This window comes from Lates calcarifer, linkage group LG5 (assembly GCF_001640805.2).
Source record: "Lates calcarifer isolate ASB-BC8 linkage group LG5, TLL_Latcal_v3, whole genome shotgun sequence".
Taxonomy (NCBI): Eukaryota; Metazoa; Chordata; class Actinopteri; family Centropomidae; genus Lates; species Lates calcarifer.
Genome location: NC_066837.1, coordinates 18,049,986 through 18,064,249, shown reverse-complemented (window position 1 = coordinate 18,064,249; position 14,264 = coordinate 18,049,986). Strand labels below are relative to the sequence as shown.

General features: G+C 40.5%; 3 protein-coding genes across 3 annotated transcripts in view; 2 read left to right on the top strand and 1 right to left on the bottom strand.

Moving 5' to 3' along the window:
• Positions 1-3,509, bottom strand: part of stx8 (syntaxin 8) — a 39,562-nt gene extending 36,053 nt beyond the window's left edge. Inside the window, exons 1-4 of the mRNA XM_018665048.2 lie at positions 3,370-3,509; positions 2,485-2,584; positions 2,286-2,380; positions 1,955-2,065 (exon numbers count right to left, since the gene is read on the bottom strand). Coding sequence (XP_018520564.1) covers positions 1,955-2,065; positions 2,286-2,380; positions 2,485-2,584; positions 3,370-3,386 — 323 coding nt within the window. The 5' untranslated portion in view covers positions 3,387-3,509. The remainder of the gene's footprint in view (positions 1-1,954; positions 2,066-2,285; positions 2,381-2,484; positions 2,585-3,369) is intronic.
• Positions 3,510-4,895: 1,386 nt separating this feature from the next.
• LOC108875810 (TBC1 domain family member 24-like) lies at positions 4,896-9,980 on the top strand. Its single transcript, XM_018664947.2, is given in 12 exon segments — positions 4,896-5,171; positions 5,403-5,617; positions 5,750-5,999; positions 6,120-6,236; positions 6,688-6,952; positions 6,954-7,105; positions 7,215-7,454; positions 7,593-7,748; positions 8,291-8,354; positions 8,505-8,603; positions 8,732-9,041; positions 9,154-9,980. Coding segments are annotated over 12 exon segments (2,247 nt in total). The 5' UTR covers positions 4,896-4,965; the 3' UTR covers positions 9,327-9,980.
• A 487-nt stretch (positions 9,981-10,467) lies between these two features.
• LOC108875839 (zinc finger protein 501) lies at positions 10,468-14,009 on the top strand. Its single transcript, XM_018665002.2, has 3 exons — positions 10,468-10,560; positions 11,484-11,541; positions 11,663-14,009. The coding sequence occupies exons 2-3, from the start codon at positions 11,493-11,495 to the stop codon at positions 12,781-12,783; spliced, it is 1,170 nt and encodes a 389-aa protein (XP_018520518.1). The 5' UTR covers positions 10,468-10,560; positions 11,484-11,492; the 3' UTR covers positions 12,784-14,009.
• The last annotated feature ends 255 nt before the right edge of the window (positions 14,010-14,264 follow it).

The window sequence follows — 14,264 nt, the reverse complement described above, 5'->3', positions numbered from 1 at the left end:
TGAAACAAGGCATTCGGTCTAATCTCTCTGACATCTTTGATTACTATGACGCCGTGTGCCAGCCCTCCACTTCCTCCATGCAAGTGCCCAGTGTGTAAAGATCCAATTAACCAGCCAGCAGGGAGCCCCAGAATCAGTCAGGCACATCTCTTGGCAGCCACGAAGCACTAGACTACCGCCATCAGGGGCTTGAGCACCCAGGTCCTGACTGAGTGACTTGGACAAGTCGAGATTTAACTAATTACAACTATTTCCAGCGCAATCAAATACAAAGGAAAGGTTAGAGAATAATAGAGGAAAGGTGGGACCAAGGGGCAATGGGGTGAACTGAGCCTTCAAATCTAGGCGCCACTTCCATCTTTTGCTTAGTCTGAAATGGAGATGCTTAGAATGTATTGTTTCCAGGATAAAGTCCCCTCTGCAACCTCCATCTCTTTTGTAGAACAAAAATGCTAACTTAAAAAAAATGAGAAGCTTAGATTATCCAAGCATGGCCAATCCACCTCCTCCCACATTCTGCCCTCAGAGACCACACAGTGGGAATAGGTCCTACCCACAAATCCAAATTACCCACCACATATCGCTATTAAATTTAGGTCTCACTGAGCAAACTAAAAACCATATGACCACATGATTACAGTTTGCCGAGCTAATTTATTAGCAAATGTCATTTGAAATTTTTTTACAGAGGCTTTTATGTAATTGGGTGTGTGGTCTGTAAAAAGATGAAAGCCTGTGCAAAGCACCGCCAAGCAGATCAATCCCAAAACCAATGCTTGTGAAAGATATCAGAGAAAGGTGGTCTCATATCAAGGCATCAGTAAAAGTGGTCCTCTAAACTCTGCTGATCTGATTAAACTCAGATCAGAAAACGCAGATGCTTGGTCTCATTTCATATAAATGTTGAGCCTCTGAATGATAAAAACAACAAAATACTTGTTAATAAAACAGATATGTGAGACCAGAGGAAGTTAACAACACGTTACAATCTCCTCTTCCTGTCCAAACAAATATCACCTGGACAGCAGTAGGTCAAACCTTACACAGAGTAATGACTGCCTGCTGCCAAAGGTTCTTCAAAGCTGTCACACTGACATGATATCAGATGATGAAGAGGATATCAGCTGTGGCATCCAGCTCCTTGATTAGCTCCACAAGTACTAGAATAAATGCTCAGTGGAGAGTTACAAACTGTAAACTCACTCCTTCCACCCTTTTTCATCAACATGCACACTCACATTCATATGAATGAATGCGTGTGTATGTGAGTCCATTTCAGGAGGTGCCAAATGTGTGATCAGCAGTGCAAAGCGAGCAAATCTTTTAATGAAAAAGAATTAGCTATGAAGTTAAGCACCTTGTCAAAATGGCAGACAGACAGACTTCCTTCCGAGCGATAGCACAGGAAGAGGTCACGGCACATGGGTCATATCAGATGTACAAAGACTTTCACAGAAAGTTAGTGACCGGTGACATATCATCAAAGAAGAGAAAAGAGCCCATGACCTCTCTGGTCAAGGACATAGACAAGAGAATGAGGATTCATTATTTTTAATTGGGCAATCACCGCTAGATTTTATGTATGAGGGAAAAAAAAGAAAGGTGGCATGTTCTGAAGGGGAAGCTCCCTGAAGCATTATGGGGTGATGCTTGGTTTGGCCCTTCTGATACTGTTCATTAGTAAGAGAGAGATTCAGGGTAGACAAATATCCAAGGATTTTCTTTAACTACTTAATCAACAAGCTAGCTATCCCAGCACTTTCTTTTTACATTTACATTAATGAGCATTTGACGGTGGTTTCTGTGGATAAGAAACTGAATTCCTACCAGCTACAGGAGAAACAACAAGAGGGACAAGTGAACTACTAGCATGAATTTGAGTAAAGTACTACATTGATAAATATGTTGTGGGGGAAGAATTTGGATCCAGTTTTCTAATTGTCAAAAGACATACCTGGAGGGTTCTGGCTCTGCGATATCTCCCTTGAAGGTGGAATTGAGCTGCTTCTCTCTGGTTAGCAGGTCATCAATGAGGTTCTGCCTCCTGTCAGCTTCTGACTGCATTCTGATGAAGCCACGTTAAGTCATGCAAAAGATCAAAATTACCTGAAAGCACCTTTCCAATAGGAAACACTACAGCTGTTAGAGTAGATTTTTTTCAAAAACACTCTGATGCCCTCTATAGGAACACAACTGCTACTGCAAGCAAAGGAAACCTCCATCCCCAAATGTAATCTTGGTCTCATGACTTCCACCGTTCAGAACACCATCAGAAGAAAGGATACATGCGGCGAGATGATGAAGCTCGCAACAAACCCTCTTTGAGCTGGGCAATGTTCTGTTTCAGCTTCTGCAGTGAAGCCCGTAGTGTCATGTTGATCTGGAGAGACAAAAGATATTCACATCAACAGAGAAACCTATTTTTGCAGGCAATGCCACTTTATATATAACATTATTTGAATGTATTTGGATGTAACACCTTACCTTTGCAGGGTTTCCCCCTGTTCTCTGCTGCCTGTTCCGTTCATGAATGTTTTCTGCTATTTCCTGTGCCAGACGACAAGTGGCATCATAGTTCTGTAACCTATAGAATAATAAATGGGAAACATACATTATGCTAGTTAAGTGATTAATGTGGTAATGAAGACCTGGTCAGTGGATTTGTACAGGGTGAAAACAACTGACCTATGTGTTTCCTAATGTTGTGCAACATGTGAAAATATAAGAACTGCATTAATATCTGACAGCTCACACACATGCTAATTGAGCAGGGTAGTTCATGATGTTCAGTGTTAAATATTCCTGAATGTCAGACGAGTTTAATTATCTCTTTGGTCGGAATTGAATGTTGCAAAGTAAATATTTCATTAAGTGTCTGTAAAAACGGTAGGAGCACCCCCCAACCCCCCAGCCTCAAAAACGTGAGGTACACTACGCTAACGTTTACTGCAGTGGTGATGTATTGACCTGTAGGATGTTTGTGTTATTAGAGTTTACTTTAGTTAGGAAGAGCGTCAGAGACTGAGCACGAGCGTTACATTCATCATGTGACATTTTTAGCATTGCCTTTTTCCTCTTTCGATTCTGCAACCTGGGTATTAAATATAAAAATCATGGTTAAAAATATCCTTGCCCTGGTCAATTGCCACCATACTACTACTATGAAGAAGATGATTATGTAATGGTTTGTTGAGGCTGTAAGTTACTGTATTTGGCTAACGTTAATGTTGCGTCTTTAAAGGGAAGAGCTAGCTACCACTTTAGCTAGCAGGATACACAAGCAGTAGCTAACAGGGTTAGTAATGTCATTTGCAGTAGTTAATCATAAAGTTGAGCCAATGTATTCTAGCCTTTGAAAGTATTACTTACCACGGATCCTGAGACATTATGAAAAACACTGGCTATGAGGAGAAAATCCACTTAGTTTGAACCATCCGGTAGTAATCACCAGCAAACTGTTGCTTGTTTGGGTATGACGTCACTACGGTACACTACGAGGATCAAATGACTCCAGGGTCGCGGTTTTCAGGTTTGCGGAAATTTAAATAGGAGCTTTTCATGCAAAATTACAGATAAGTTTCATTTTAGTTGTATTTCCCATATGTGCATGACGTTTCTGGTGGGTGTTTACCCTAAGCCAATTACAAACTGATTTCAAAACAGTTTAGCAAAACATATACAACAGTGTAGGCCTACATCGTTTTAACATAACTATGTTTCATATTTTGTGAAAGCAAGTAACACGCCAAAAACAATCAAACCTATGTCATAAAGATAATTAGAGGAAATCATGTCTTTAATACCTAACTTAATGAGAATATAACCTACCTTGCAAAAGATTATAGAAGTCAAATTGAACATCCAAGTCTTAAGAGTTGTAACTGATATGCTATCACAGAAACAGTGCTTAGAGGGATAAAACTTGAAGCCATCTATGGGGAGACTCCAATTCAATAATTATCACTTTAATGGAAGAGATGCTTATTTGGTTGACACATAAGAATGAGCACCTAAAGTGATGTAATGTAAAGCCTCTGAGCAGCATGACAGTATACACAGAGAGTAAGAATATCTTGATAAATTTCCAACAGTTCACTCAGACTCCTGTCAAAATAGGGGTCTCCACAGACTGAATTTTTTTTAGTGGGAATGATAGAGTATTTAATTATGTAAATTCAGCTTTCCCAGCCTCCATGGAAACTGAAGGAAGGAGTAACAGCATGCTGTCTTCACTCGTGGGGTTTAAGAGTTTGTTTTCCAGGTCAGTTACATGCAAAGCCCACATAGGATATAAGTACTTGCAGAGGTTTTATGTTTCATATCCAAACAGTGGTTGTGTTTGGATCAAAACATACATTTGTTGTGTAGAATAATAACTTTCAGCAGACTTCTTGGAATAGATTCATTTGGCATTTGGTGCTACACCTTAAGTACTTTCAGAGAAATAGCAACATGATTACTCACCTCTTTTTGACCTTATTCTGAATATTAAATGTTTTGATGGGTTTCCATCTAAAAATGAACATTTAAATATTAGGCAATTTGTTGATTGCAATTGCAATGAACAGTCCATTGTGTGGAGTGAGTGGGTGTACACAACAGTGATGTGCATTGTAGTGAGTAGGGTTATTTGAAGGACACTGGGTCAAATCATGTGTTTAAAATATGTGCCTGTATTTTGTCATGTGATCTGGAAATTTTTATTCCTTGTATTTTGGTTCTGATTATGATGGCAGTGTGTATGCTGTCCAGAGACTGGTTACTTACTTCTTAGAATGAGACACAACAGGAAAATCAGGGCTTTGTGCACTTTCAGCAACTGAAATCACCACAAACAAACCATGCTTTGCTCACATGGCCACAGCCCCACAGGCTTATATAAAGCCCTGATCCTCAGAACATGCAGTTAGTAACAAGAGACAGGTTACCTGCTAACTTGCATTTCTGTTAAAAATAAGATTGGACATGATTCATGTTCCAAGAACACCGGAGTTCTCCAACTGTGGGAACATTAATTCAATTGCAGCACACCTCTCTTCTGACCAAGACCTGAACTCTTTGGTAGGAGGCAGAGGCAGGCAGAGGTCTCACTCCTATCACAGTGCAGAGGACAGTAAGAACTATGGTGTGCAGACAGAGACTGTCAAAACCTGTCTAAGACCTCGCTCCAGGTATGTTCTCACATTCTACTTAAATACTTTTTTTTCCAATTCAAATTATATTAATGATCAGGAGGAAACAACAGGCATGTTTACTCATATTTATGTGGTTTTGTGTTTTAACGATGAGGCAAAATTGCACAACAGACAAACCACGACCAACAAAAAAACAAAAAAATATTTTGAAAAAGAGGCATAATTATTACTGAATACATATTTAGTATAAATTTAACTACTCCCCAGGTCCTTTTACAGTTATGAGACGTCAGAGCTTTACTCCAACTATGACGTGGGAAACTTTGACATGGCCAGTCCACTGAGGCAGAGAGAGGAGTCCCTACACCAGCATCAAGTGACCAAAAAGGAGAATAGAGAGTGGGGTGGGGCTGGTTTGCCAGTCACCTCTAAGAAGACCAAGTCTAAACTAAACAAGTCTTCACCCTCGAGAGAACTTAATGGTACTGAAATAATGTTTTATAATGGCATGTAGATTCTACTCCCAAAATGAGGATAGTTTTTTAAAAAGTTTATATTTACTATTTACACTGTTAAGGAAAATAAAAAAAATAAGGGTGTGTGTATTTTCTTAGGCAGCAAGTCAGTGGCCATGATGACCATCTCTGAGTCAGACAACTGGGAGATCTGCTCCAGCTTGGGAATGACATATGGACAGTTTGTAGACTGGGAGAAGATCGATCCTGAAGCTGCAAAGAGATACCAACAGATCCTGAATAGCGAGCACCAACAGCTGAAAACTATGGGCCGAGAGGGATTCTGGGCCATGCCGCACACACTGAGGGCCAAAACCTACTATCACATCATCCACAGCATGAATTGCAGGTGAAATATCATGAATTCAAAAACTTAAAAATGTCCTTTCTGTCAAAATCAGTGTGTGCATTTTGACTTAAATTCACCCAGGCCAAATGATCTGAATGTGCATTGATATGATATCTACAGTAGGTCTGGCACTTCTGACAGAGATGCCTACCATGAACTGGCCAAGAAGCTCTTTGGAGAACAGAAAATCAGCACCCACCCTGTCCCAGAGTACATGGAGGCAGGAGAAATACCCAGGTATTCTTTGGGATGACATTACTTTATGTATCATGGACACATTGCTATACTACGTGAACCTTAAACTAACAACATTTTTTGGTTAATTTTTACATTGGTGGTACCAAGAACTGATAGAAAAGTTGCTTCTTTTCATTTTTGGAAAACATCCTGCCCTCTACCAGAAAGAAAGTAATACAAGATGCCACTGGTCACAAGTGCGATTTTGGGCAGAAGAGATTAGTGACAATTGAACATTATAGAATTACAGAGCCCATGGAAAAGGTCACATTTTGAGTGTTGACTTGTCACTCAAGTGATGAGATTGCTCATAGGATGTTCGCCTTTTTTGTATTCCCAATTTGTGACAGTGCTCAGCCATGTTAACTCTCACCAAGAGGAGCTCTAAAAAAAAGTAGAAAATGTATTATCACTGTGCATACACTTACTGACTCACTCTTTTCTTATCCAGATACTGTCTCAACAAAGCTGGCCTGAACTCTGTCAAAAAGATCCTCCTTTGTCTTGGCAAATACTTCCCAGACATGAACTTTTGCCCCATCCTACCTGCCTTGGTCTCCCTAATCCTCCACTTCAGCCAGGATGAAGCTGAGTGTTTCCACAGCATGTCACAACTTATCTGCTACAATGACCCCAACAAGCGTTACATCGACCAGACCTTCCTGACCTACCGTGCTTCCTGCATGACCTTTGGAGATCTCGCTAACAGGTGTTGCAGAGGGCATCCGTAAGCTCATCGCCAGCTCTCACCAAAACCTCTTTGAGTTTTACTCTGACTGGATCATGTGGATCTTTGCTGAGCTTCCGTTCATATATGCCATCAGAGTGCTGGATGTCTACCTATTGGAGGGATACAAGGTTCTCTACAGGTTTGCTCCTCAAATCTGAATATGTAATTTCTTATAACCATTTCCCCTGAAAACTTTGCACAATGGAGAAACAAAACAGTAAAAGTATTTCCCAATCAATTTTTTGAAGGGTGGCACTGGCTCTGCTCAGCCTCTACAAAGTATCTGTTTCATCTCGAGTGGCGGACGTGGAGGACTTCAGGACGGATATGAAAAGGTTCGTGCAGAATGTAGCTCGCCACTGCACAATTGAGAAGCTTCTGGAGAGGGCCTTCATGATTCCAATGGCCACACGAAGAGAGCTCAACCTCTTGTTCAATGCCAACAAGGACTCCCTCATGCAAAAAGGTGTCAGCATCCACCAGAAGAGGTGGGATAATACAGAAATTGATATAGAAAAGCCAATGAGTAGCATGTTTGTGAGGAGAATTGATGAAATGAAGGATGAAGAATGAATGAATTTGTGTCCCATTTTCATATGTCATTGCTATTTTTAATGTTCTTAAAGGCAGTCGGTCGAAACAGTGGACTTTACCAAGTTCAGCTCCAGTGTTGTGACAGCGACTGAGATGAGAGTCGTCTGGGCCTGGATCCCCGAGCGCTTTGCCCTTTTCAGTCCCATCAGGCTGTTTAGCACAGCTGAACACGGGAGAAGTCTTGCTTCGTAAGTTACCTTTGTTCAATACTCTAATCCCACTGAGACACCATCTGTGACACTAGTAGCTAATGTTACTCTACAGGCATGTATTACGACCTGTATTATTAAATGAGGGCAGGTCAGTATGGATCAATAACTGCTGAACACCATGTCCCAGCTGAGAAAAACAGTTTTCCCAGGACTAGTTATGCAACAGAAAGAGACGTAGAGTGTATTTTCACTATCAACATGTTTTGCTTTGAGTGTGCATGTCAAGTGACTTACAGCTCAGTGGTGGAAAATGTTGTTTACGTTCAAAATTACCACAAGTTTGTTAAGTGTTTAGCCATCTTTTAGTTTGTAATAGACGGTGTAAAAAATAATCCAATGCTTCATACATAAAACAATCATGATAAAAAAACTGTTTTTGAGTGAGTTCTGTTTGACAGAGAAAGATATTCTGTTAAAGTTGTGATCTCCTCTTCATCTCTCTGTTTACTTATCAGTGACACTGCAGTTTATGGGACATTAACAACAACACATGAGTATTTTTTTTCTCTCTCCCGTAGTTTCTACTCACATGTGGAGGGACACGAACCAGTGGTCTTAATGATCAAAACTGTGGATGAAGAGGTAACATATTGAATATTGGGATACATCTGATAATTTTGCTACATGTGCTTTTCTTTTTTGTTGAATCTTATATTTGAGTCTTTGTTGTAATAAATATGATTTAAAAAAACTTTGTATGGCACTGAAATATTAGTATTTTTCATTTCTCAGGTCTTTGGTGCCTTCCTGTCAACTGATATGACAGAAAGAAGAAAGCATGACTGTCAGGGACTTGCATATTTTGGAACTGGGGAATGTTTTGTTTTTACGGTGAGAAATGTTCCCGCAAGTCAGAGGATTTCTGTGTCAAATTCATGTAGAGTATCTTCATTGTCATTCACTGGAATGCCTCTTAAACTGCAACGAGTGTAGAATAAGAAATGTGATTACTCTTTCAGCTGCGTCCCAGCATGGAGCGCTACCAGCAGGCCATGGTCAACATTATGACCAGAAGAGCTCCCCCTCAGCAGGTTGGAATCAGCAACGGTGCCTGCTCCCTCGTGCCCAATGGTGGCAGCTGTCCTGTCACCTCCACCACAACCGCCACACCTCTGATCTGTCCTGCTGGGACTCCCCAGGACCCAAGCTACCTGACGATCCCCTTCACTGCCCCATCAGAGGAACCCACAGATGCCAAAGAGCCAAAGAGACAAAAGCAAAAAGAAGCCTCTATGTTTATAGCAGGCAATGACAGTCAGCTTATTATTGGTATGTCAGCTGAACATATGATCAGAATAATAGAATAGATGAGCCCCTTAAAAAAACTGTGACGTTAAGCTGACAGTGTGTATGCAGTGCTGACATATATATCTTCTCTTAGGTGGTGATGGAGGCCATGCTGTCTGCCTACAAGACCTAGAAGGAGGATACACAGAGTCTTGTGACACATTCAAGAGCATCCCACTCTGCAAGGGACCTTTCAAGATCCAGTCCCTGGAAGTGTGGGGCATCCAGAACTCTATTTCCTTTTCCAACTGCTTTCCCTCTCAGTAAAATAATCAACCTTTTTTTTTAAAATGCTGTGTCATTGGACTTGATTTTTTTGTATGTAAATTTCAAATATTTATGTTTGTGAAATTTATGCACATATTGCGAGGCAACTGTGATTTTATTTGACTTGATGTCTACATGTCAAGTCAAGTTTATTTGTACAGCTCTCTATCACATACAGTGTATTACTGAACTTTACAAGCCAGCATAAACAATGGTTCCCACCTCAGAAAAAAGTGTATGGAACGAAAGCAACTTCACTAGAAAATAAAACATTTGGCACCTTAACATGGAAGGAGGGATGAAAAATGGCAGCTATAAAGGCAAGCATGTTGTACAACGTGGTTTGCAGTGATGAATCTAGGAGGATTAGTTGGAGAGTGCTGTGTGAGCACACTGAGCCACCTAGATTAATCATAATCAACATCAGTTACCAGTTATCAGTTATTTATTAATTTCAACCAAAAGGGCTGATGGTAACCAGTACCCACATTGCACCACAAGAATGCAACTCTCTGGTTTTACCTCCCATTTAGTCTGTTGATTATAGGTATTCTGCCATGTGGACGTAATCTGCTGGAAAACATTACCTTTCCTGGATGTATATATACTTACTTCTGTATATTTATTCTCATTGTTGTGCAGTTTATTGTCATATAATGACTCTTTTTCTGATTGTTTTCTCAGTGTGTAATAACTTATTCAGTTATGTGTCTTATTGAGAACATTATATTTTTACTGTGTAATAAGGTCAAGAGCAAATGAGTAATAGTAAATATTTTTACTGAACTTTAATTGTCAACACATGCAGCCTATTACCAAAACCTGCTCCTTTCTGGTGTTGTTGTATTGCATAAGACTGAAACGACTGAAACGATGTAAACAATGAAAATACCAGTGGGTCTGCATTCCACTGTAAGTCAGCGTATCATGTGGAAGTGTCTGCTGTATCTGCGGTCAGTTTAACTCGGTCCATCCTTTTAAATAAAAGAATTACGTGGTACATGATGCGCTCTTTCTTCTAATCATTTCTGATACCACGGCACAAAGTAGACATGTGATGGATGAACAGTGAAATAAAATGTTATCAGTAATAACTTTCCGTCTAAAGATTTAAACTACCGAACTTACGTGGGGTACTTGAAGGTATCATGAAGGGGAGCGAGCACCAACCCCTCACTGCTACAGCTTGTTTAGGAAGCTGCCGCGACTACAGCTACGTTTAACTGCGAAGCAGGTTCATTCTGATACGTTGCAGGGGAAAGATGTGACAACCTTTGTTTTTAAGGATTATTAGAGAGGTGGGACTCTGCCTTATATGCCCTGCTGAATCTTGAACGGCTCAGTTAGCTAACGCGACAGCGTTAGCCTCAGCTAAGTTAGCTAACGTTACCTAGCTCTTTTTGTGTGCATGCGTGCCCCAGATAAACACTCACTCGCCCTGTTGTTTTTAAAGCCACTTCAATAGGCTAACGTTAACAGAAACAGTGGGGGTTCTGTCTGTCATGGCCGGGGGTCATGCTAAACTAAATTCAGAGACATATACACATAGTGTAGTTGATCTGCCTGTGTCCAGATGTTACATAGATCTTATTGACAACGTGACCTTCTCAGATTCAGCACCGGTTACTTTCCATTTCAAGGTGCACTTACTAGCTCAGGTATTGATTGGTTTGATTCCCCAAAAATCAGCAGTATAAACAACCAAGCTAAATAACTGGTGGATCAATTTAACAGAATCACTCTCAGCAGACAATGCTGTTATATAAATCTTTACTGCTTAATTCTGCTTTAGAGAGGATGGGCATCTGTCAAAGAAGTCCACCCGTTGTCCAGAAGAATAGCCTTGCATCATTTGATACCTGGCTTAATCATTGGATAGTTTCTCATTTATATAGTTAATGTGGCAGACATCTAGATAGGACTGGCTCATAGCAAGAGGGAACAGTTGGATTGTTCTGCTGAATTTGCTCCTCTGTGGTGTGTTCATTACACAGCACCACCACTGTTATGGTTGTCAGCTAGCAGTAAGAGGGAAAAACATATGGTGCAGTCTAATATTCTGAATAGTCCAAAAGACCAACACTGAATCACTACTGTACAGTACTGATATAATTTTCCAACTTTCTCTGTTTGTGTTTTTGTGTTGTATGTACACAGGCTGCAGTCATGGGCCCAGACACTGTATCTGTCCCTAAAACAGAATCTTCGGAGGAAAGTAAGTGTTGATGCTTCTTTGTATTTTCAGGTGTTTTTGGTCAACACTTCAACAATGAACAAATCAGTCAGTTCAGTCAGTTCACTGACTCAGGGTATTCCCTGGTGTGATTGTTCCTCAGGTCCCGGAGAAGTCGTCGTGAAGGTGATCTCAGAATCAGATTCCACAGATGCTTCAGCTGCCACTGAGCCAGAGGAATCCAAACAGCTAGAGAGCAACGTATCAGACAAGTGTTACCCTTGCTCCATCTGTGGAAAGGTATTTGACAGACCATCAAAGCTAGAGAGGCATAAACCTGTGCACACAAGGAAGCCTAAGACTCTTCATCAGTGTCAGCATTGTGATAAGAGTTTCACACAACAAGAGAAGCTGATAAGACACCAGAACTGCCACAACAGGACTAACAAGCACCCTTGTCCAGATTGTGGAAAAGTGTTCAACAGGCCTTCAAAGTTAGAGAGACATAAGCGCACACACTCAAAGAAACCGAAGGTGCCTCATCAGTGTTCATACTGCATGAAGACGTTCAGTAAACTCAACAAACTCGTCCGTCACAAGCGAATGCACACTGGGGAGAAGCCGTTCACCTGCTCGGTCTGTGGGAAAGGATTCTCTGAGTCAGGTCACTGCAAAGCACATGAAAAGACACACGAGGAACAGCCAGAAAAACCTCACTGCTGCCCAGACTGCGGGATGTGTTTCTTCAAGGCTTCAGAGCTCCGTCGGCACTTCCGCTCCCACACAGGGGAGAAACCTTTTAGATGCACCTTGTGTGAGAGCTGCTTCTCCCGTTCAGAGGGGCTTAAAAGACACATGAGGAGCCACACAGGGGAGAGACCATATAAATGCATTATCTGCGGAAAAGGATTTTATTCTCGTCAGGATTTGAATATTCACGGGTTGACCCACTCAGGAGAGAAACCACATCTTTGCCCTGTGTGCGGCAAAGGCTTCTCGCAGCTGGGCAACATGAAAGAACATGAACAAAATGTTCACATTAAATCAGAGAAGTATATTTGCAATGAATGCGGCGCAACCTTCACACGGTACAAGTCGCTGACAAAACATCAGCGGACACATACAGGAGAAAGACCCTATCTGTGCCTCACCTGTGGTCGCAGGTTTTCATGGAGCCATTCTCTGAGCAGACACCGGAGGACACACACGCACAGACAGATGGCAACGGACACATCCAAAGACACCTTAAGTTTTGAAGGACCCTCTGAGAATACCAGCAGTTGAAAAGAGAAGTGAAATCCTCACAGAAAGGACATTTCACCTCTGAGCAATTTTCTTTAAGTGCAGTCAAGCTAAAATTCACCAGTTTGTGGTGGATTGAGAGCTAATTTTGAAGTTTTCTAACAGTTGACCTTGCTGCTTACTTTATTAGTTATCAGTCAGAAATTCTTAGCACAGGGCTCCAGATAAATTTCTCCCAGTATTTTTATTGATCCAAGCCAGAGGGTGAATTTCTGGCATTTGTGTTTTTTGAACTATATTGGCAGTTAAAATTAATGTGTGCCTCGAACATGCTGTGAATATCCCATAGATAGGTTCCTTGAATTGGGTGAAAACAGGTCATGTGGCTATTTAAGTACACTGTTGTATGTGTGGCAGTTCTGTTCATGTCTCCCTTTTATGACAGATATGAACTTGCCTTCAAATAGTGTGGAAGAATATCTCATGCGCTATCACGGGATGAATTACTGTTCGTTACGAACCTAAATATCTGTCACAACCAAAGTAGAGTTGCTCTGCCAAAAGGCCTGAAACTCATAGATGAAATGTTGACCAAGTGTCTGCGATGGTATGATTAATTGATATGTAAGACTATAGTCTCAACTAAATCTGAGTAAAATGTCTGCTTTCCATAGCAATTAGCATAATCCTCACTACCTCACTCTGACACTACACACACAGGAGGCACGCAAACAAGATTTGTTCATGTTGCAGTTCATGTCAACAGTGGTTTTCTTACTGCAGTTCTTAAAACAAAATTTAAAAACTCTTTCAAAAACTTGTCAGCCAGTTGCCCAGAATACACATTCAAATGCCAAAAAGAGACAATTTTTGTACATGTGCATCAAATTATTATTGTCGTTATTATTATTAAACTTGCACAGAATGTTGAATCAGAACAGAAAAGTGCTGTTACACTGTTCTCTATGCAGGTGTGTTACCTCACAATACTAATGGGAAACACCTGCTGTGAGATCACTGATTGCAGTGTAGAACTTCAGAGCCCAAAATGTGAACAGTAGTTTGAAACATAGAGTGCAGCAGCAGTTTTCCGCTGTTATGAGTTGTGTACAATTAAAATGAAGATAAAGCTTTGACCTTTTCAATTTTTTTATTTCATTTTGATGTGTATAGCTTATATAGTAATGTAGTTCATGTAATCCACTGATTTTCTTTGTGATACTGTCTACATACTTAGTACCTGGCTGTCAATAAACAGAAACACTACATTGTGCTGTAGTTCCCTGCATAGTAACAACAGACAACACTACATGTGCTTATGTGTGTTTTCAGTTGTGCTGATAAAAAATGTGAATTGAACCATTACAAAATGGTTATGAAAATCGTTCTAGAAAGTTATTTAATAGAAAATACAGCTACCAGTAAACGGTTTTCATATAATAGCTAATGTGAGTTATGTTATCATGAATTATGTTTTTTTTGTGTCTCAAACTATTCTGCTGTATGGTACATACTTGTAAAAA

Coding starts and splice junctions, on each gene's coding strand:
- LOC108875839 (XM_018665002.2), top strand. CDS start 11,493: ATGGGCCCAGACACTGTATCTGTCCCTAAAACAGAATCTTCGGAGGAA. Junction 11,542..11,662: donor AACAGAATCTTCGGAGGAAA/GTAAGTGTTGAT, acceptor ATTGTTCCTCAG/GTCCCGGAGAAGTCGTCGTG.